At 40.7% G+C, this 22,024-nt stretch overlaps 6 protein-coding genes across 7 annotated transcripts; 3 read left to right on the plus strand and 3 right to left on the minus strand.

Annotated features, from left to right (window-relative positions):
- The first annotated feature begins 71 nt into the window (after positions 1–71).
- Positions 72–4,735, plus strand: wkd (whacked). Of its 2 annotated transcripts, none has more exons than XM_068299582.1 (4): positions 72–286; positions 2,286–2,522; positions 2,588–2,952; positions 3,013–4,735. In XM_068299582.1, exons 2-4 carry the CDS (start codon positions 2,316–2,318, stop codon positions 3,533–3,535), a joined length of 1,095 nt encoding a protein of 364 aa, XP_068155683.1. In that variant the 5' UTR covers positions 72–286; positions 2,286–2,315; the 3' UTR covers positions 3,536–4,735. The 2 variants fall into 2 exon arrangements, with proteins under 2 accessions (XP_068155683.1, XP_068155684.1); XM_068299583.1 differs by having other exon boundaries at positions 2,310–2,522.
- Positions 4,736–5,039: 304 nt separating this feature from the next.
- On the minus strand, positions 5,040–9,856 carry LOC137584728 (zinc finger protein 62). Its single transcript, XM_068300268.1, has 3 exons — positions 8,784–9,856; positions 8,182–8,665; positions 5,040–8,115 (listed from the first exon to the last, which is right to left on the minus strand). Exons 1-3 carry the CDS (start codon positions 9,542–9,544, stop codon positions 5,542–5,544), a joined length of 3,819 nt encoding a protein of 1,272 aa, XP_068156369.1. The 5' UTR covers positions 9,545–9,856; the 3' UTR covers positions 5,040–5,541.
- Positions 9,857–12,374: 2,518 nt separating this feature from the next.
- On the plus strand, positions 12,375–13,480 carry TBC1d7 (TBC1 domain family member 7). The gene is made up of 2 exons (XM_068301507.1): positions 12,375–13,261; positions 13,316–13,480. Exons 1-2 carry the CDS (start codon positions 12,455–12,457, stop codon positions 13,397–13,399), a joined length of 891 nt encoding a protein of 296 aa, XP_068157608.1. The 5' UTR covers positions 12,375–12,454; the 3' UTR covers positions 13,400–13,480.
- mRpS24 (mitochondrial ribosomal protein S24) lies at positions 13,267–14,196 on the minus strand. Its single transcript, XM_068301511.1, has 3 exons — positions 14,053–14,196; positions 13,811–14,000; positions 13,267–13,750 (listed from the first exon to the last, which is right to left on the minus strand). Exons 1-3 carry the CDS (start codon positions 14,068–14,070, stop codon positions 13,461–13,463), a joined length of 498 nt encoding a protein of 165 aa, XP_068157612.1. The 5' UTR covers positions 14,071–14,196; the 3' UTR covers positions 13,267–13,460.
- A 34-nt stretch (positions 14,197–14,230) lies between these two features.
- On the minus strand, positions 14,231–17,142 carry l(3)07882 (Nucleolar protein 14 homolog l(3)07882). The gene is made up of 3 exons (XM_068301505.1): positions 16,523–17,142; positions 14,470–16,450; positions 14,231–14,408 (listed from the first exon to the last, which is right to left on the minus strand). Exons 1-3 carry the CDS (start codon positions 17,031–17,033, stop codon positions 14,303–14,305), a joined length of 2,598 nt encoding a protein of 865 aa, XP_068157606.1. The 5' UTR covers positions 17,034–17,142; the 3' UTR covers positions 14,231–14,302.
- Positions 17,143–17,412: 270 nt separating this feature from the next.
- Positions 17,413–21,991, plus strand: SF1 (splicing factor 1). Its single transcript, XM_068301506.1, is given in 7 exon segments — positions 17,413–17,684; positions 17,764–18,389; positions 18,449–18,583; positions 19,213–19,288; positions 20,345–20,497; positions 20,565–21,606; positions 21,608–21,991. Coding segments are annotated over 7 exon segments (2,328 nt in total). The 5' UTR covers positions 17,413–17,556; the 3' UTR covers positions 21,776–21,991.
- The last annotated feature ends 33 nt before the right edge of the window (positions 21,992–22,024 follow it).

Here is a 22,024-nt window from a genome sequence, read left to right on the forward strand (position 1 = left end):
GGGTCCCCAATTGATAAGCTTGAACGATCTGGCAACAGTTTCAGCTTGTTGTTTCCACAGTTCCGATGTCTGGCAACATTTACATATCTGGCAGCACTGGTCTCCCTTTCCCTTTTGTAAAAAATAAACAAAAAAAGCTCAAATTCTACACATTTGTGCGGGCGCAAAGTGTTAGTTGAATAGGCACACCGCGATTTGCAAATAAACTAAATAGATTAACATTACAAATATATGTAAAAACATCTATTGCGCATTCCACGGCGGCAGAGCGCAGAGAAAAGCAAAGGTAAGGCAACAGGAAAAAAAGTTTACATGATAAAGTGTGTGGGGGCGGGCGGCGCTGGCGCTGTTAATAATAACAATTGTACACACTCACACATAGCCCGTATGTGCCTCTGTGTTTGTGTATATATGAAAGAGAATCAAAGCAGTTAACTTGTTTTTTTTTTCTTTTTGGATCGCGTAGGCAAAATGGCAGTCGAAAATTAAGAAACGTTAGCACTTTGGGTGGGTGGCCACCGCCTCCACCTGAGCCCCCCACGTCTTCCCTTTCGTTGTCTACGGTTAGCCGTGACGTGTTTTCATTATTACTCAATGGAAACTCTTTGATTAAATAGTTCGTAATTGAAGCCACCAATTTATTTATGTGAAATTGCCACACAGATAAGAAGAGGCGGCCATCCATTCATCAATAACAAAAGGTGAATTGCTCTGCCTGTAGTGAAGATCTAAGATCTTATAGTTGGGTCCAATGCCCTAGGCATATTTTTCTCATTATTGTGCTGCTTTCTTGACTTTCTTCAGCCCAGATTGCAATTTTGCCATTTTCTCTAGTTTTTTGTTTGCCCTTGTTATATGTTCATACCCTTACCCAAGTGGGGTATTTCTGGCCATTCATTCGTCTCCTCACCGCATTTGCATAAGAAAGATCAATTCATTTTTTAATATCACACATTATTGCAAATTACCAAAATGGGACACATCCGAACTTACCCTGACCCTTTGCCCCCCTATTGTGCAGTCAGTCATTAGTTTGCTTCTCGTTCGTAAGTAGTAGCTGCGCCTCATTTAGTCGTTCACTGGAAATGACTTGACTGGCCATTTAGACATTAAGTCAAGTTGAATATCCGGCCTAGTTTGTAAGTAAGCCCACCTAAGACCTACCTCACCTGGGGGAGATGGACTACTCAAGGCTCTTCACTATCAATCATTGCAATCGATCAAACAAATTGAAGGAAAAACTTGAAGTGTATATATATTTTACTTTGGGCAAAGTTCTTTCTATCGCCAATGTTGACTAATGCCGCTTCTTGGCAATGATCAAAAAACAGTTGTATCCCTCTCCAAATTGCTGGGGAAAACAACTTTTCTTTCGTTTACTCCAAGTGTGCAAACAAATATTCAGTTAGTTCCATTTCGTTTTCCATCATGGTTTTCTCGCAGTTCACGAAAAACTTCAACAGCAGCAGCAGCGACAGTTTGTTGCATTTACTTGATAGAAATGAAAAGGTGGGGATTAAATACGTAGAGAAAATGGGGCCGCCCCCAACACCCAACCACCCGCCAAGGACAAGTTTATTCAAAACAATAAAAAGCCCAAGAAAAGGAATAGTTATCTTTGTGACATGATTAAAATGTATCAAATGATAAAGCCTACGACATGATAATGAATTATAGCTAAGATCTTTAAAAGTGACATGGACTATCAAGTACCCTGTGCCGATTTAAAGTAAAATATGAATTATACTCTTAAACTAACTGGCAATACAATGATTTTTGTATATAACAATATTTCCAAATTTGATGAGCAAAATGTTTAAATATTTGGAAAGAGACCATTTTTATTATGTTTATTGTCAAATGGCGATCGTAAAGATATCTTTTCTTTGACGGACTTTGAAAATAATATACCCATTTTAACCCAGTTCTAGTTGTTAAAAGAGACACATGGAGTTAAATATAGAAGAGAAGAGTAGTAGTTAGTAGAGGGTGTAAATATACGGTCGAAACTTTTGCAGTTGTTTTGATTTTGACTGTGAGTAATGATACCGAAAGAAAAAAACACACACACAACCAAATAAAATAAAAAGTGGTCACTGTTGCCAATTATAGGATAGAAAACGTAATGCACTTAAATTGCGCACTTTACGATTATCTATGTATATAGGTTCATATCCATAATATTATTAATGCAAATTGGCTTTGGACCTCTCACTCATACATTCTCTCTTTCTTTCTGTGTCTTTTTGTGGGCGTTTCTCTTGTGTAATAATTTGCGGAATTAGTTTATTATCATATTGCCAGCACAGTTGGCGATGGCCACAGCACCGCGTGCCCTGGACACCATCTCACTGTGCTCCACCGTTTCAAGTTGCCCTGATCGCAATGGCTTCTATGGTGGATTTCAGCGCACAGACAAACCCAAAGAACCCCTGTCCAAGGCCCAGATAATAGCACGTGAAAAGAAATGGCTTTACATGATTGAGAATTGGTCAATATACATGTCCAAAAACTATAAGAAGGTAAGTCGAAAATATTTCAATATATCTGCCTCATTTTAACAAGCATTCGTTAATCTTTTCCACAGATACGTGATCGTTGTCGTAAGGGCATACCGAAATCGGTGCGCCCCAAAGCTTGGTTCTATCTATCTGGTGCTTATCTTCTTAAAAAGAAGAATCCAAATGTGTACAGCGAGCTGCTGGAGAAACCGGGCAATCCAGCTACAATTGAGGAGATCAAAAAAGATAAACATCGTCAATTTCCATTTCACGAAATGTTCCTTGACGAGGAAAAAGTGGGCCAAATCGAATTGTTTAATGTGCTAAAGGCCTATTCTATATATAATCCTAAAGTGGGCTTCTGTCAAGCGCAGGCACCGATAGCTGCTTTTCTATTGATGCATCTGCCCGCTGAGGATGCCTTCTGGGTGTTTGTAAGCGTATGTGATGTGTAAGTAAACTTGATTTGTTAATTGTTCGTAAATTATCCCTACAATTTATTATTGTACAGCTACCTGCAGGATTATTTTATACCTGGACTCGAGGTGATACAAAACGATGCTGGCATTTTGGAGGGTCTGCTCAAGAAAACCTGCCCACCAGTCTATCGTCATCTGCAGAAGCACAAAGTTGAACCGCTACTCTATATGACTGATTGGTTCCTATGTGCCATGACTCGCACATTGCCTTGGGAGACTTTGTTGCGTGTATGGGATTGCTTTTTAGCTGAAGGTATAAGGGTAATATTCAAAGTGGCCTTGGTCATCATTGGTGCCTCGCTCAGTCGGCATAAGGTACGAAAAACCTGTACCGGGCTATGCGAAACTTTGGCAGTGCTGCGCTCCCCACCCGATCATATCCTTGAGGAGGAGTTTATCATTAACAATATGATGCGTCTTAATCTGCGCGTCGAAGATTTTCAGATTGAACATACGCGTCAGAAGGCGCGTCGGGCCAAGCAGAAGGCTCAACATGAGGCTGGATCAGGCGAATCGAGTTCTAGCAATGGGCGACGCAATATTCCAACGCTGTGAGGCGGGCCTATAGCAATAATATTAATTATATTAATAATAACTAACTAACTATAACTAAAACTACAACAGGCAGCAAACAAATTGTTATTATACACACACAAAACACACACACACAAGATTTTTGTACGTTAAGTCGAATAGGAATTGTCGTGCACAAATTTGGAGAAGTGACTAGATATCATTAAGTTGAGCAGTTAATTAATTAAGATATACTGTTCCTCTGATATTATATCCTTGCGAAAAATGGCATTCACTTTGTCGCGGAGTTTGTAATACTTATAAAGAAATATCCGTTTATTGATTAAACTTTTAATACATATGTATATTTGTCTGATCGCGCACAAATAGCATCAATCCTTGAGATTTAAGTTTCTTCTTTTTTTTTTGAGTATGACTAACTTTTTAAGCGATCTTTGCAAGGATATAAGAAATATTTTGGCCTAGCCGAAGTTAGTTTTTTGACCATATTTCAACTTTTATATGCAAAAGGGATATGTTGCAATAATCAAGCAACAATTGAGAATATTATTAACTGTGTTTTTTTTTTCTCTAAACAATTTCTATCATTCCATTCTATCAAATTTAATTTATTATAAAGTTTTAAACTTTTGTTAAACATATTCAACTTTGTTCTATTTTGTTTTCAATGTGAGTGCAATTGTTTATGCTTTTCAAAAGTATTTATTTATAGAATATTTATTATATTTACAGTAAAATCAAATTTCTTTTAGTATTAAATATTGTGGAGTACATCGTACATATCGTATTATCATCGTATTATTATTATGAACCGACACAAATGTCAAAATAGGAACAACAGAAAATGGAATTATTATTTTTAACTCTAAGCTCAAATCAAAGTATTTGTTTATAAACAAACTTCGAACTCCTCCTCTCTGATTCCGACTTAAATTTGTTTTATTTTTGTGTAAAACAATCAATTGAAATGCGATTAAAAAAAAAGAAAACCCACACCTACACACACGTACATATATAATATATAATGTCGTTATATACATACATAGTTACATATGTATACATACATACACAAATAACTGAAATAATTTTGGCAGCTTCTGATGGAGATGTTTCTTTGTTTTGTTTTGTTTGTTTTTAGACAAAATTGAAATGAAATGAAATATTATTATTACTAATATTACGAAAATTTATTACGATTAAATGACATACAATTGAATCAGGTGTAACCAGATTTTATTTAATCCCTTTGTTGGTAAATGTTAAACGACTTTTTATCGATTTGTTTCATAGTTTCCAGAGACTTTTTCCATATGTCAACAAAGGCATAAAGGATTACGGACTTAAAGGATCAATAACAATGGAGCAATGTTCTATTCGAAAGTTTTATAGAACTGAAATCATAGAACATGATTTAAGTCCTAAAGATACAAAATTTTGACTGAGTCTAAGATATTTCGCACAAATCACAAATTAAACAAGCGCCCCTGGTTCGGGATGTCAAAGGGTAAGGATAATAATTTGATAATTTGTTGATTTAAATTGCTTATTTATTAACATTATATTTGATAAAAAAAATCGGGTATAATTTGGATTGGAAACAAGTTTGTTCAGATCTAAATTAAGAGTATAACTAAATCTCAAAGAAATCATCTAAATATATATTTATATAATTATTTTTTATACTTATTAATTACGATTATAATTTCAAGAAATCTTTCTTTGTCATACTGGGGGAAAGGAATTAAAGGAAAGTGTCTGTGAGCTGTGATAATGCATGAATGAGGGGGAGGAAGTTTGAGTACAATGTGGAAATAAATAGTCTGAGATTGTTCTTAATTACTATTAAAAATGTCAGTTCTACGGAAAAATTAGGATTATGAGTCAAAGTAGAATGATGTCTCTGTGGGGCAATAAATCATTTTTAATAATTACTTAAAGTTTAATTAAGAGTTTTTGTCCATCTTTTTAGAGAGACTTAAAGATTCAGTTGTCCACTTGATTTCAAAATTTGTGTTGTTTGTGGCCCACTATCCAAGTAAATATTGTTCCTCAAAATCATCGCCATCGTCTAGCAAATGCGGTGGCAGCGGCATGTATGGACCATTACCAGAACCCGAACTGGCCGCGGTCTCGTTCTCCAAATGACTGTCCTCGTCAGCCTCCTCTTCGGCGGCCTGTTGACGCACATTCTGCATTTGTTCATCGTTGTCCTCGATGGCCGGATGATGTTCTCGTATATGCTGCTGCAATTCTCGCATACTGTGCAGACCGGCTGCAGCATCAATGGCATCATCGCCCTCTGGATTGTCGCAGAGCAAACAGCGTATGTAAGCGGCATAAGGCAGATGTCGGAAACGATGCTGCTGCAGCACACGAAGCTTCTTCGTCTGCAATTCCTCATCGCAGTCATAGCAACGATAGAGATCGTCGCCAATTTTTCGCATATGTAAGAGTTCCTTTTTGCCGAGGCCATGGTAAATGTTAATGTGCTCCCGCCAAACGGCCTTGCTGCTTGTGTCGATATTGTCGCCACATTGCGGGCACATTAAACGATAGGCAGAGGGATCCACTTCCTCATCTTCCACAGTGACCACTTCACCACCTGCGCCATGTGACGCATCCTGATCATCATCATCGATGACTGGAGCATCTGGTCCGCTGGGTCTGTTATCGCATCTATTGGTATCCCTGTTCAAATGCTTAAAGAACATTTGTTTGCGCACAAACTCTCCATTGCAGGTCAAGCACTTGAAAGAGCGGTAGGGAAGATGACGGAATTTGTGCGACTGAAGCTGGCCAATGGCGCCCTTAGTGTGGGTGACCGTAACCCGCTTATAACATTCGAGGCATAAGTAATGATGGTTGTCAATCTGTCGAAAGTTAAGTCCCTCACGGCAATTGAAATTATGCTGCTCCACAATGTGTTTGCGCCAGAACGCATGCGAATCAAAATTCTGATTGCACTTTGGGCAGTAATATGTGATAAAATCCAGATCGACAGCATTGTGATACGAAATGCTATCCTCCAGCGTGTTTAGACCCGCAGGCCGAGTCGGTAATCCCCCTGGTTGGGGCTTCAGCGTTCGGCTGCTCCCCATAGCCGAAACCGATGACGACGATGAAGAAGCAACGGGTGACTCTGCTCTGTGGCTTCTTTTTTCCTTATCGGTTGAATCCTTTGATTGAACGTATGCATATTGCGGTTTATTGCGTTGCTCTCGCCAAGGCGTTTCCCGTTCAAAGATATTATGGCGTGTCCGGAGATGAGCTGCTATATTCGGTTTGTGGTTGTAACAAGTGCCACAGACTAGGCACTTGAGATACAAACGGTAGGGCAAATGCCGAAAGTGATGGTCCTGTAGTCCCTTTAGTTTCGAGTTGCAGACGATATCCTTGCACTGGGTGCACTGATATCGATATTTGTCTAATTGCCGCATATTCAAGTACTCCCGTTTATCAAAGTTGTGGGATTCATTGATGTGGCGACGCCACTCAAACTGCGTCTTATACTCCTCACCGCAGGATGGGCATAGAAAAATGTAATTCTGCTCAATTGTAGTGCCTGGAGAACGCATGGAGGTGGCGTTTGGAGTCTGTGTGGAAGACGCTGAAGATGTACTGTTTCTTTTCTTTTCCTCCTTAGACTCAGGGTATTTCTTTGAAGTATGCTTGGATTCTCTTAAGCTATGCTCCTCCTTGATGTGCATCTTGAGAGCCATTTGAGTAGTGTGTATTGAACCACAATCCGAGCACTTGAAGCGAGTGGGAGGTGGATTAGGTGGTGGTACGGGCGGAGGAGGTGGAGCAGGCGCATACTCATCGTCATCCGCCTGCATTTGTTCACCAAAATCATTCTCCTCAACGTTGCTCGGCTCCTCATCCAAGTATATAATCTCATATGTTTCATTAGCCACGGTAACAATTTGTTTACGCGGTTGCTTTGGCGTTAGAGGAGCATCGACACTTACGCCAGACTTTCGCCCAGTCTCCCAGCCCACACGATGATACGTAGCCAAATGTTTGACCAATCCCTTGCGATCCGTATACGTTTTGTGGCACTTGCGACACCTAGCATAGGCCTTAAATGGTAAATGCGTTATCCTATGCTGTTGGGCATTCTGTATGCCATAGGCATTCGTGATGATCTTCTCGCATTCTGTGCACTTCAACTGCCGTTCCGATATAATCTCAAAGTTTAGCTTTGTTATATCATTCATGCCGTGCACTTGCACTACATGGGTACGCCAATGTTTCTTTTCCATAAACTCTTTGCCGCACTGCGGACAAAGGTAATCGATGTGCGGCTCGTAGATATCATCACTACTTATCCTTCCACCACGTCTACGGACATCATCGGCATCATCGAAGATCATCTCACTGCCATCTCCTCCGTCGTCATCTGGTGCACAATTCAGCAATTGGTCGTCGGGCATATCTGCTGGTATCAGGGTTTCCAGATTATGATGTTTCAATAAATGAGTGACCAACTCATGGTGCTCCGTATAGCTCTTGTAGCACAGCTTGCAACGCAGCCATTCGGGCTGCGGAAGATGGCTGAATTTGTGAGCTCTCAGAGTTTTAATCGTGTTGGGAGTAACAATCTAAATTAAAAATGGGAAGAAACGCGTGGTTAATGGTTGTAAATCATTAATTTAATTGCCTCTTACCTGCTTGCATTCCAAGCATTGCATCTGCATGTCCACGCTCCTAAAGTTGAGTCCCCGACGACTTACGTAATCATGTACAAACTCAATGTGCTGGCTCCATTGGGCATGATTTTCGCACTCTGTCCCACAATCGGGACACATATAATGTATATAATCCTCACACAGTTCGGTGGAGCCCCCACTTCCATTTCCCGAAGGATGACTGCGCTTTCGCTTGGCTGACAAAGGCTGAGGGGTTGAGTTTTGTGGTGGATCTTCTTCCATATATGAAGTGGAGGACACACCGAAACTAGAGTCATCCAGATCAGGTTCGAGCACTTCATTCCTCACTTCAATGGCATCGTCATCGTCGGGACAGAACTCTTTTCGCTCAGTACGTGGCTCTCTAACACGTGTCTTACGTCCCGCCGCTGAGTAACCACCCCGCATCATGTTCACAATCTCCTCGCAATGCACCATTCGCAGGTGAACCATCAAATCTTGTCTGTTTTTAATTCGAATGAAGGAAAATATATTAGAAACAAGTCTTTTGTTGTTTTGTCTTAACAATTAAATACCATGGTCTTTGAATTCCTAAGTAAGAGAGGTGAATGTGTCCTTACCTATATTTGTACTCCCTTTTGCATAAGTAGCACTTTGTGCAACGATATGGCAAATGGGTGAACTTGTGCTTTAGAAGATTCTCACGACTGTGCATAGCTATGCGCTTGTTGCACTCCAGACAGCGCTGATATAGCTTATCCATGGCCACGAAATTAAGACCACGTCGTGTGTTGAATTGATGCATTTGGTTCATGTGACGCTTCCACTGGTCCTGTTGCCGAAATTCCGCTCCACATGCTGGACAAATGTATATTACGCCCAGCTCGTAGTTAATGGGAACACCATGTTCGTCGGTTGCATTTATTTGTGAGGTGGTTGGTCGCATTTGAACGCCAGATAAACGCACTTCTTTAGGCCGGCCGGAAATCGAACCACCTGCTGGCAATGAATTTCGATGCATCGGACGCACTGAAGCTGAAGTAGGGCCAGCTGGCCCTAGTGAAGTTGTTGCATTCTCTGCTATGCTTACAATCGGTTCCAATTCGAAATCAAAAATGGCATCATCATCAGGTTCTGGTCCCTTTTGCTTGCCATTTCTACCGTCCTCCTCAGTGGTCTCCATTTCGCCGTTATCCTCCATTTCCATAAGGTCATCATCATCATCAACGCATTCATCGCCATCGTAAGCCTCGGCCATTATGTCGTCAGTGTCCGCCGATGGCTTAAGACCAGTTCCCGTTCCATTGCCATATTGTTCGCTGTCCTCACCCTCCTCAAAATCATTGGAGAACATTGACGTCCACAGGTCCATGCCTTCCATTTCTGACCTGCTCGCGCGTATGTGGCTCTATGTGTGTGTATGTTTGTGTGTGCGTCAAGGTTTAACACAAAGAATAAGAAGAAGACAAGATGTTGAAGAACTAGTTTTTATCCTACGCACAGCGTTTGTTAATATAATTGTTTGGGTATATCCTTGCTATATATTTGATTTCGCTTCATTTCTACGGCACTTTTAACTGCGAGCGGACCGTCTGTAATCGCGTTTCACTCATTCTCTTTTTAAACCAATTAAAACAAAATTAAATCAACTAAAAAAAGTCTGCACAAATGCCATTTTTTTTGTTTGCGGCGATTTACTGTGTTGAAAAATGTGCCCGTGATTTGTCAATACTGAGATCACAGTTCCCAGGCAGTCACAACTTAGTATTTTCACGAGACTGTTAAATTTGAATGTGAAAAATGTGTGTGGATAGAAAATCACGATGCTTGTGCAATTTACCATTATAATATTTTCAATTAACAAAAAGGCTTTAATAAATAACAAAAAAAAAAAATCATAGAGGAAATCTCAAAATTAAGTGATTCTCAATTATATTTTTCAAATATCAAAGATAGTACATGTCAGTTCTTGATCATCACAAGTTTATGTATTCAAACATTATACAAAAGAAAGTTAATTTTAATTTTGTGTTTAGATTCTAATGCCCTATATTTCTCCTCAATTTATCAATTGTATCTATGAAGATGGCGGCAACGGTTTGTTCAGACTGCGTTTCTTAGCGATTATAGGACACTGCACGCTATGAGTTAACAAATTGGGCTTATAGTTGTAGCTAGTGTCACAGACCGAACACTTAATATACAAACGGTGGGGCAGATGCCGAAAGTGATGTTCCTGTAGAGGTTTTAGGTGCGATGCCAATAGGGAACCCCTGCACATTAAGCATTGATAAAGGTTCTTGTCTCGTATTCGCATTTTTAAGTACGGAAATTTATTAAATTGGTGCACCTCGTTGATGTGGCGACGCCAATGCAATTCCTTCATATATGTTAAACCACATGCGGGGCATATATATTGAAAGTTATCCTGAATATTGTTTGCAGGCAAAGACGTAGATGTGGAAGATTCTGTGGAACTCGGTACTGTTTTGGACAAGTCATTACCAAGTTCTTTTGCGGGATCCTTAGTGCTTTCCTCCGTCAGAACCTTTTTTTGTTCCTTTATGACCCCTTTTGTAATCCCAACATTCTTCGTGGGTTTTATTAATTCCGTTAAGCTATGGTCTTTCTTTCGTTGTAACGTCTTAGTTACTGTTTTTTGAATTAGAGACTCATCATGTTTAGGTTTCTTTGCAGGATGTATGGTTTCTTCCAGGCTACGATCTTTATTGTGTGCCTTCATCAGAACTACATTTCTGTCCGTTGCCCTCAGAGCCTTTGTTGAAGAACATGATCCACTTGCAGTCCCTACCGTTGTATTTCCATTTGTAGACTCCCCATTTAGAAGTTTCTTTGCAGGAATTTTAGATTCCCTTGAGTCCTCCTTGCGGTCTATCTTACTAACTAAATTTCCTTTGTGTGTCTTCGTCAGAACTACATTTCTGTCCGTTGCTGTGATAACCTTCTTTGCAGGAAGTGATCCACTTGCAGTCCCCACCGTTGTATTCTCATTTGTAGACTCTACATTTAGAGGTTTTTTCATAGGCATTGTAGATTCCCTTGAGTCCTCCTTGCGGTCTATTTTACGAACTAAATTTCCTTCTCTTGGTTTAGAGTTTGCAGACTCGGAAGTGATATACTTGCTGGTTGTATATTTGCCATTTACGAAATGTCTCCTCCTGATGTGCATCTTAAGAGCTACGAGAGAGTTGTGAAGTGAATTACATTCTTTGCACTTGTAGCAATGGGAAGTAGGGGAATTGGGTGGAGGTGGTGGTGGAGAGTAGGAACGATCATTAAGTGCTTTCGCTTTAATGTTCCTGCTTCGAGAACTACTCTGAATGCTTTTCGGTTCGTCATCCAAAAATGTAATCTCGAAGGTTTCATTAGCCACAGTAACAGTTTGCTTGCTGGGATGCGGCTGATGTTTGGGTTGTGGATTCGGATGCGGCATTTCCAGAATGCGATGTACAGTGACCAAATGGCTGACCAATTGCTTGCGATGTGCATAGCATTTTTGGCATTTGCGACATCTGGTGTAGAACTTGTATGGTAAATTTTGTAAATAGTTTTTAAATCGTGAATGAGCTAAAAACGCTATATGATTCAAACCGTGAGCTTGGGAGACATGTGCACGCCAATACTTCTTTTCTGTGAACTCTTTGCCACACTGCGGACAGAGGTAGTCGATGTGCGGCTCATAGAAATCATCGTTATTACTAATTTGTCCAAGACTTTTTCCATCAGCTCCGACGACATTAACCACCTTCAGCATAATGTCCCTAATAATAATAATAATTGTATTTCCATGTATTCCCTTGTTCTTCCGGAGACACAGTTGTAAATTTATTCAATCTCGTACAGGTTCTTTTTCGATTTTAATAAATATTAAAAACTAAATTTATTGTTTATATGACATCGCTGATTTGTAGTGCTGATAAACGCAAAATATTTGTGATAAGTCGCAGGTATGTAAAATACTGCAGACAAATAATCACTGATTTGAATTTAGTATTTTAAATTGAAATTGTAATCTTTTTTTAAATCCTGCGACTATTTTACTTTGACTAAGATAGTTTTCAACAATTTGTTTAATTTTTAGATTTTCTTGTTATTATCCTTTTTAAAACGGGCTAAAACGTTATACACTGCTGTTAACTTAATATGTTGTTTGTGAGACTTCTAACACTACTTTTCACGATTTGCTTTAATTTTTTAATCAGCTGTTGTTGAATAAATAGAATTTTATATCATTGCAATGAATTAAAACAGAGTGTATTCTTTTGCCAATATGAGTAGCTTTTCACCAGATTTACGTAATTTTCGTTCGAGCTATTATGATAAATGTTTAATAAACAGCGTCGAGGAAAAGAAGTCCCTCAATAAACTCTTACAGGATGAGGTTCGAAATCGTTCCAAATTAAAGCAATTCTGCATGAATTACACAGTTCCCAATGCCCAAAGAACTCTGCTGTGGTCTCTTGTGATGGACATAATGCCTCTCCACAAGTCGTCCACATCATTCATACGGGATCAAAGACGCGAGGTCTACGAGGACTTACTTCGAGCTGTGACTGTTATGCGTGCCATCGACCAAACAAAACCCAAAGAGCTGGTAATGCACACTATGTGGCTTGTTGAAACAAATCGATTGCAGAGCAGCAATAGCAGTTCCGGTATCCAAGAGGATGACACGCAGTTTATAGATATAGTACGCACCTTACTTCAGATATTCAATGACGATGTGGATACTTATTGGATGGCCAAAGGATTCTATCAATATACACGCGAGTTGAAGCGAGAATGCGTCAAGCTAAAGGAAATGACCCAAACACTCTTGAAGCGCGAGGATATAGCGTTGTTCTATCGATTGGAGAAATTGGGCCTATTTGAAGAAAACACAAAGCTCCTGGACAATTGGTACATTACATGCTTTGCCGGCGTTATTTGTGAAATGATGTTGGTTAAAATCTGGGACAAGGTGTGCGGTGGATCGCGTAAAATTGTGATTTTTCTATTTCTGGAACTGGTTAAGGATATCAAATCATTGATTTTTGATCTCAACTCATTAGCAGAGCTCAAAGCACTAATTGAAACAGTAAGTAGACTCTACGAGGAAATTTTATAGATTTAGTTAATGTTTTGATTGCAGGTTAAAGATCTCGATGGAGTAATCGTGAACAAGGCCATTAAATCTTTACAAAGCAATAACAGCGAAATAGAGTACACTCACTAGTTACAAATTTTTTTTAGAAATGTATGATTTATGTATATTAGGCAGCTAAGATTATAAACAACTAAATGTACTTGAAAACCACATCCTTCTTGTCCGCTACCGTCTGCAATTCTAGGGTGACAGGGCATTGTAGCCAATAGGATAGTAATTCCTCCGTGTAACCGACTAAAAAGTATATCTTGCGCGGACTTATTGCCTGCCGAATGATGCCAGCAATGCGTATTGTGTTATGCTGACGCTTAATAATCACCTCCGAGCAGACCAAAGCATGCCATGTTCCAGTTATGAATTTTCTTATAAAAACGTCCTCAATAGCGGTTTGTGATGGGCGCAGACCATCCTTTAATGTGGCTGTTAATTTGATAAGCCAATTAGTTTATGAATTAAATAAATAGTTAATTAACCACATACATGTATTCCACGAGTTCCAGGACTTGCGGTGCCCTATGAAATGGGGAGGGTTTGCCATTTCGTAGGTAAGGGGCCTGTCTCGCTTTGTGGTTATGCGATAGCGGCCGGATTGCACGCGACAGCAAACGGCACTGGTGTGTAAGGCCGCTTTGCTAACCTGAGCCTGGACGAGGGCCAACTGCGGTGTTAGCTGAAAAAGTAGTCGCGTTGCATTACAGTTTACTTTATTATTTATGATTTACCTTTGCTAAAAAACTCATATTGCTTTTGTCAAGACCACAAAACACTGCGCCCAACAGCTGATTGACGTGACGTAACGAGAAACTAGAGGTGAGCACCGACCGATATCCGATAACTATTATCAAGCTCGATTCCAACCGTTAAAATGTTCTCTAGTTTCAATGAGAATTTTAAAAATAATTTAGTTCATTTGTAACATTTTCTATATTTATCGCATAACTAACATTTACAGATATATTCGTTTGTGGAAAACTAAAACTTTTTGCGTTTCTTGGCACGAGCCAATTCATTAAGCTCGCCTTGCTGCATAGAGGCCTCCTGGTAGATCCGTTTGACCTTTTCATGTCGTTCCTTATCACTGCAATGAACACAAAATTATTAAAATCCCTTATTAATAACCAAACATTTAAAATTTTTACCTTTGGAGTATTTGCTTAAGCTTAAGCTCTTGCACGAAGGCCGTGTCCCGACGAATTTCACGAATGGCTCCCTTCTTTTCACGCCTAATCTTGTGAACTAATTTAGCTCGCTCTTCCTTGGCCTTTGACATCTTTGGTCTGCGCTTGTCATCGTAGACAGCTTCGAAACGCGGCTCTAGGAGACGTAAGGCCTTGGGTTTTCTTTCAGCTGGGGCTAGACGCTTTTGCTTCTGCTCCGCCAACTGTGATAACAATTCCTTCGCATCCTTGTGGTGTTTATGGACATGGGCTGGGTAAAGTTTTAGGGGTAGCTGGTTAAAAAGGGGCAGGAAAGGCGCGGCCAAATAACATGCCCCAGGATGCTCAGCTACCAACTCCATGGCTTCTCTAATCAAACAGAGTGATGTGTCTAGGGCTCGCACCTTAAAGTCTAGTGTAACTGTGTGAGTTACCAGATCTTCAGGCTGAAGCTTTTGCTCGCCCAGACTTGCACTCTCTTCTGCTGTTGACGATGAGATGGCCAAGAGTTTACTCAGGGGTCCATTATTCTCAAAGGGTGGCGGGATCTCAACTTGTTCCACATCTCGCTTGGGTATAGATATGTGGACAACTCCTTGCAAGAAATTAAAAACACATGGCAGCAAACGTTTTGACAGTGATCCAAATTCCAATGCAATGGTAACTAGAAATAGTCCCATTCCGATGTCCTGTCGTGTTCGCACTCTCGCTCTACTCAGGATGTGCTGCATAAAGATGTAGGTGGGTGTGGCCAGCGGATGTCGAAAATCAGAAGTTGAATATATATTAGCCACCAATTTAAAATATATTAATGTATCCAGGGTTGGATAAATTTTGTGATTCTTTAGATAGGCCCCATACTTTTCTTTGATCACATCTAGCAAAGTGCTGGACATGCGTAGCGGGTTTAACTGGGTAAGGTCATACAAATGAGGCATAAGTCCTGATATTAATTCAAAATTTTTACCAATATCCTGTTCGCTTGCATCCTCAAAGCGATCCTTTATATACTGCAACAGATAAGAATACAGTTTAACCACATGCTCCCTGTTGACCCCCTCGAGCTTGGGATGGTGACATTTAATTAGACGCTCAACAATGGTTGCTTGCTGGCCAGGCTGAGGATATTGGTCAAAGAGTTGCGTAAAATCTTCATAGGTTTTGGGCATCTTAAGAGTGAAAGGTATGGTAGTATCTTCTATTTTCGACTCTATGGAAGTTAATGACTTTTTCTTGGGTGACTTTGAGGCAGGTTGCTCTGGCGCCGTTTCTGCATCAGATCCACTGTCTGATTCCTTGAGATCACTTAAGTTATCTACTTCAGAGTCATCATCGCTTTCTTCCTCCTCATCCTCTTCTTCCTCACCATCCTCTTCATCATTATCTTCCTCTTCATCTCCAGCGTTGTCATTTTGAATTTTATTTGGCTTTCCATTAAGATGAGTACCTAAGTTGCCATCCAAATCATAAGCTAAAGTATCATCTGGTTCATTGTCGTCTTCGGCCACAAAATAACCATCATCCAAATCATCCGCTGAACGATGTTTCGGTCTTGCCTTGGTGTCTTTTTCATCCTCTTCACCATCGGCTTTCATGCGCCGCAACCTCTCATTTTCCATTTTCTCCAGGCGCTCGGCCTCCTGTTTTGCCAGCTCTTCGACATTTATCAATTTGTCGGTGACACTGCCACGCGGCTCAAATATCATCTCCTTAAGCAATTTATCATAAGCATCTGGTGGTGGTTTTGGCGCCTGTTCATCCTTGGTCGCCTTAGCCACCAAAGGCAAGAGCAGTTTATAGTTGGCATCCAATTTTTCCGTAAGATCATAAACTTCATCCTTTTCCTTGGCAATTTCATTCTTGCGTCGCTTTTGCTCAAGTATCATCTTATCGATTGCCGTTTGGCGATCTTGGTCCGTTTCATTATCGCCACCTCCAAAATTTGCAGCAGATGTAAAGTCGGCTAGAAAAAAAATTAATTTATTAATGACATACTGACGGCAAAACTGCAATTGTTTTTGTAGTTTTCACTTACCATCCAAACCTTCATCGTCCAATTCTTCATCATCAGAACGCTCGTCTCGATACTGTTCAATCTCCTCCAGTGTTTGGCCACGATGTGTCAACAATTCATCGTCGTTCAGATTGTATCTTTCAGCTTTGTTTGAAGCACGCACCTGGGACATCTTTTCTGCCAGGAAACGGGCGTTCATCACCGTCTCGGTTAGTTGATCCCCGCTTAGATGTTTCCCGATTCGACGATCTACGAATTTGTTTGTCTTGTTTTTTACAGCATATTGTTTCCCAATGGTCTGAGCACGTTTCTGTAGAGCTTTAGCCCGTGACACTCCAGGCATTCCGCGATCATGCTTGCAAATTCTACCCAGAATCTGAAACTTTTCCTTGTTGACATGGATATCAAAGGCATTTTGGCCTTTTGTGGCTGTTTGATCTGTGCTTGTTTCAAACGGATTTTTGTTGCCGGATTTAGCTGACTTTTTTGCATATACCGCATCAGAGTTTGCCCGTTTATTCTTTGCACCCATATTTCCCAATTATTTATGATTGAAACAGATTGGATATAAATGCATTTAACAACAAAATAGGCTACACGTGCGAGGCGGCAGGTTTAAGTGTGACCCATGCCATACTGCTAGAGATGGCAAAACTGTAACCGTGACTCATACAGGGTCACAATATTAATCAACTTATCGAAAGATGTTATAATATTTGAAAATGGTAGAAAATCGCTGCAGAAAAAGAGATTTATCCCAATCCCTTATGTTTAATTCTTGGATGTATTTCTTAGAATTTACTAGAATTACAAACAATTTTAAAAATTCATTTGTCTGTAGCGATAAAATTACCCAAATCACCTATTATTTAACTACGCACTGGTAACACTAAAATAATTACGGCATCTGGTAACACTGGCTTATATTGAAGCGACGTCGTGTCGCCATTTTTGAGAGAAAAAAAATAAACGTATACAAATTGTGCTATAAATTTTTTTAATTTTGCTGAAATCGCTGTAAACGCTTAAGTTGCAAGTGTTGATTGTCCACTGTAATGAGTGGAACACCCCCAAGTATGCTATCGACAAGCAATGGTGGTGTAAAGGAAAAAGAACGCTCCCGTTCGAAAGACCGCAGTCGTGGAGACAGGGACAAGGATAAGGACAGAGACAAGAAGAGAAGGTAAGAAATGGTTATGAATTGGCACTTTGAGTCAATCAAACTGTTACGCAACAAATTACATTTGGCTTTTGCTTTGCAGAGATCGGGACCGTGATAGTAGAGACAGAGACGGTGGTAGTAGTCGTCGGCGAGACCGCGACAGTCGAGAACGGGACCGGGATAGGGATCGAGAGCGAGACCGTGATCGTGACTCCCGATCGAATCGTAGCCGGTCACGCAATCATGACGACTACGACAGAAGGCGCTCCAAGCGTTCGCGCAGTCGAGACCGCGATCGAGATCGTAAGCGTGATCGTGATTCACGGTCGAGACGCAGCAACTCTCGAGGAGGCGATTATGACCGCAGTCGCCGGCGTCGGTCGCGTAGCCGAAGCTACGAAAGACATCGTGGCGATCGTGATAGAAGCAGCCGTGACAGGGATCGAACTGCGGAACGCAGCCATGTCAATCCTTTCGATACGTCGTCCAACAACCGCATATCCTTGCTTGATCAAGAGTTACGTTTACCTTCGCTTTTTGATCGCCAGGCCCAAATGCCAACGTCTTTGGAAACCATACGAGAGGAGCCTCGTGAATCCCGTTTTGATCTCTCACAAACAATTCAAGAGTTAATGGGTACTGCTGGAGTAGCCAAGGGATTTGCATCATTCTTCAACAGTCAGAATAGCAACGATTCAACAAGCAATGGAGCATTGGACAGTTTTAGTAAGTACTCAAATCTCACAGAGCTTAAGAATAAAATAATCAATTTAAAATATTTATAGTGGAGAGTGCTGCTGATAGGAAACGGAAACGCAAATCACGTTGGGGTGGTAGTGAAAATGACAAAACATTCATACCCGGCATGCCCACCATTCTACCCTCCACGTTGGATCCGGCCCAACAGGAGGCTTATTTAGGTAATACTATTTCTCTAGTTTTTTCTACAAAATCTCTTTTGTTTAAGTTTAAGTCACCAGATAAGTGTTGTTTAAATTTGTAAGTGATCCTTAGTAACGTAAGTCTAACTAATTAGCCACATTAGCACAGATAGTTGCGATCAGATCAGATGCAGATCCAGGTGGAATGGCACAGCAGACAGAGCAGAAGATCGAGAACGTAAACACACACAATCAAAAATTAAGACAAACTAAAAATTGCATTGAGACAACTATAATTATAATCTCTCGTTCTCTTTTTGAAGGGATTCCGGCCGTGCGACATGACACGATACCCAAGACACGAGTTCCAAAAATAATTACGGTCCTCCTAACATAATTCAATTACTATCTAACTTCAATATTACGTGTACATTAACTTAACATTCAATTCAATTCCAATTCAATTCAATAATCATATTTTCAGTTAGGTTATTAGGCAACGGAATGAATGTGAGAATGATTCATTCAGATATACACAGAGAACAAATTTGTCAACATAATTTTTGAATATTGTTTTCTTTTCTAGATCGTAATCAGCAATTAACGTTTACTAATGTCGAGATTGCTCTCGATTTTCTTCCTTCTTTTCTAACGCCTTCTAATTGCAGTTCAATTTCAAATCGAGGAGATTAGCCGCAAGCTGCGCACAGGTGATTTGGGCATCACACAGAATCCGGAAGAAAGGTTTGCAAATAAGTTCCAATACCCACCCGAATCCCAATCCCTATGTCCTACTCTTTCCGTTCTATATCTATTTTGAAACTACACATCACAGCACGAATAGCCTAGACCGATCGATCGATGGATGCAACGGAGGATATACTAATGATAATATATCTGATTTGTACAGGTTTAAAATGTGAAATAGGGTGAAACGAAATACCCTTTAAAAAAAGAGGTGTTACATGGGTTTTCAGAACAAACGATATATTTCATAATGTTGTTTTAAAAAGTGAAAGCCAAATAGCGAATGGAAAAACCCATGTAAATCCTTTTAAAAAAAATGTAGCATAAATAATATAAAACAATTTCTTCCCGGTGAAGGTTTTACAAAGGTCCCAAGCATAATGGAATCCAGTCGCGACTTCCTGTAAACAAAAAGGGGAGGGGGATTGGCTAAAGGGCCAAAATTTCAATTAATTTAAAATCAAACTAATTCCATTCCATTTCATGGCAGCGATTAAGTTAACCAAAATAACTAAAAGTACGACATTATGTAAGCGCCTGAACAAACCACAACAACAATGGAAACAGATTCGATTCAGCATTATTTTAATAATGTCACATTTCTTCTCTCTTCCAACAAGAAAAGAATATCTATCGGTATTATTGAGAGACCATTTTGCAGAAGAACGCGTCCGAAGGTCCAGACTCTCTCCATAGAGACGTGCAGAAATACACATAAAAACAAATCGAACGAATTAATCAAAATTCTTCTTTTCTCAATTCCCCAGCGAATCTTGTGTTGGCTCTTATTTAACTTATTTTTTTTTTATTCTTCTGCTAATCCATAACCTTTTGCTAATGAACTTGATTAATGAATTTGATTTGCAAACTTACAGCATACGATATACGATATTATTTGTAGTACGATAAGTGTCCTTTAAGTCTAGTAAAATTTAGAGACAAAAAACAAAGCGGAAGAACAGTTATAATATTGAAGACAATATTTAAATTTTGTCTAGTCCAAAAATAGTTTCACAAAATGGCTGCGTTTTATTTTGCTCTGGTCATCCGCAGATCACCGTCCCCGGAGCCTATCTATAGTTCTGATGGTAAACGTTTGAATACCCGAGAGTTTCGCTATCGAAAGCGCCTGGAAGAGCAGCGTCATCAGTTGATTGTCAAGATGCAGGCAGTGAATCCAGAGTTCAAGCCACCAGCGGATTATAAGTAAGTTTTTTCAAGATCATATGTCCCTTTCAGGTTAAAACATTCATATCTTTCAATTGGTTTTTAGGCCGCCAGTTACTCGAGTGAGTGATAAAGTCTTGATACCACAGGAGCAACATCCTGACATCAATTTTGTTGGTCTACTGATTGGACCACGCGGCAACACATTAAAAGCCATGGAAAAAGACACGGGAGCGAAAATTATTATACGTGGCAAGGGTTCTGTGAAGGAGGGAAAAGTCGGTCGTAAGGATGGACAACCCCTGCCCGGAGAGGATGAGCCATTGCATGCCTTTATCACTGCTCCCAATCCGGAGGCTGTGCGAAAGGCTGTGGACAAAATTAAGGATGTCATACGTCAGGGAATCGAGGTACCAGAGGGACATAACGATCTACGTCGCATGCAATTGCGTGAGTTGGCCCAATTGAATGGAACTCTGCGAGAGAACGATATACAGCGTTGCACTTGCGGGTCAACCGATCACAAATCGTGGCAGTGTCCCGACAAACCGATTATCACCAATACGATTGTGTGCACCTCATGTGGCGGAACTGGCCACTTGACCAAAGATTGTCGTAATAAGCGGCCCGGTGCGGGAGTCCCTGGCATGACAAATGAAGATTCACAGGCCAAAATCGATGAGGAATACTTGAGCTTGATGGCTGAACTGGGTGAGGGTCCGCCTCCGGCTGCGCCCAAACCAGAAGCACCGCCTGCTGCTCCACAGCTGCATCGTGCAAGCTACAGCATTTTTGACAAGAAACCATCACAGATGCAGGCCATCCAATCCCCACCAGGGAATTCATCTCGTGACCATCAACGCGATATGAACAGCTGGGGATCAGTACCCAGTGGCCATGAGCATAGCAACATGGGAATGGATCAACATGGCATGGGAATGGAGCAGCATGGCTTGGGCTTGGATCACGGCATGGGTATGGGCATGGATCACGGCATTTCGCCCTTTGTGCCAGCACCACCCCCAGTGGCTCAGGCTCCGCCGCCAATGCCTCCACCACTGATGCCCTGGATGAGCGCACCACTTCCACCGCCACCGTCTACTGAGCCCATAAATCCACCCATCCCTGGCACACTACCGCCATGGATGAGTGCGCCGCTTCCCGCCGCCGCCGGCTACCGAGCCCATGAATCCACCCATCCCAGGCACACTCCCGCCGTGGATGAGTGCACCGCTCCCACCGCCACCGCCTTGTGCTCCCCCTCCACCATCCTTATCTCTGGCCCAACCGCCACCTCCTCCACCCCCAACCAATTAGACATGCTTCATTTTTAATATGACCATAGTGCTCAACCCACATGCGACTGGCCCTGCAATCAATTTAGTAACCTTTGACTATTCACTTAACTATTATTATATAATCTAAATAACTAATTGGTATTCTATACTGTTGCTTCAGTAAACGAAATTGCAAATTACTATTAAACAAATAAATCAGACGCATTTGTTTCTATTTGTTGATCTGTCCTATCGATATCTTCAGTTTTGGTCTCCATCTATGTTGATT

Source organism: Drosophila tropicalis, unplaced genomic scaffold (genome assembly GCF_018151085.1).
Source record: "Drosophila tropicalis isolate 14030-0801.00 unplaced genomic scaffold, ASM1815108v1 contig_878, whole genome shotgun sequence".
Lineage (NCBI taxonomy): Eukaryota > Metazoa > Arthropoda > Insecta > Diptera > Drosophilidae > Drosophila > Drosophila tropicalis.

What these genes read in the sequence shown, in the direction of transcription:
- wkd (XM_068299582.1), top strand. Translation starts at nt 2,316, where the DNA reads ATGGCCACAGCACCGCGTGCCCTGGACACCATCTCACTGTGCTCCACC. An exon ending in TGTCCAAAAACTATAAGAAG is followed by an intron (nt 2,523 to 2,587) that starts GTAAGTCGAAAA and finishes TCTTTTCCACAG; the next exon opens with ATACGTGATCGTTGTCGTAA. An exon ending in TTTGTAAGCGTATGTGATGT is followed by an intron (nt 2,953 to 3,012) that starts GTAAGTAAACTT and finishes ATTATTGTACAG; the next exon opens with CTACCTGCAGGATTATTTTA.
- LOC137584728 (XM_068300268.1), bottom strand. Translation starts at nt 9,544, where the DNA reads ATGGAAGGCATGGACCTGTGGACGTCAATGTTCTCCAATGATTTTGAG. An exon ending in AAAAGGGAGTACAAATATAG is followed by an intron (nt 8,666 to 8,783) that starts GTAAGGACACAT and finishes AATTAAAAACAG; the next exon opens with ACAAGATTTGATGGTTCACC. An exon ending in AATGCTTGGAATGCAAGCAG is followed by an intron (nt 8,116 to 8,181) that starts GTAAGAGGCAAT and finishes TTTTTAATTTAG; the next exon opens with ATTGTTACTCCCAACACGAT.
- TBC1d7 (XM_068301507.1), top strand. Translation starts at nt 12,455, where the DNA reads ATGAGTAGCTTTTCACCAGATTTACGTAATTTTCGTTCGAGCTATTAT. An exon ending in TCAAAGCACTAATTGAAACA is followed by an intron (nt 13,262 to 13,315) that starts GTAAGTAGACTC and finishes TTTTGATTGCAG; the next exon opens with GTTAAAGATCTCGATGGAGT.
- mRpS24 (XM_068301511.1), bottom strand. An exon ending in CTGGAACTCGTGGAATACAT is followed by an intron (nt 13,751 to 13,810) that starts GTATGTGGTTAA and finishes TCAAATTAACAG; the next exon opens with CCACATTAAAGGATGGTCTG.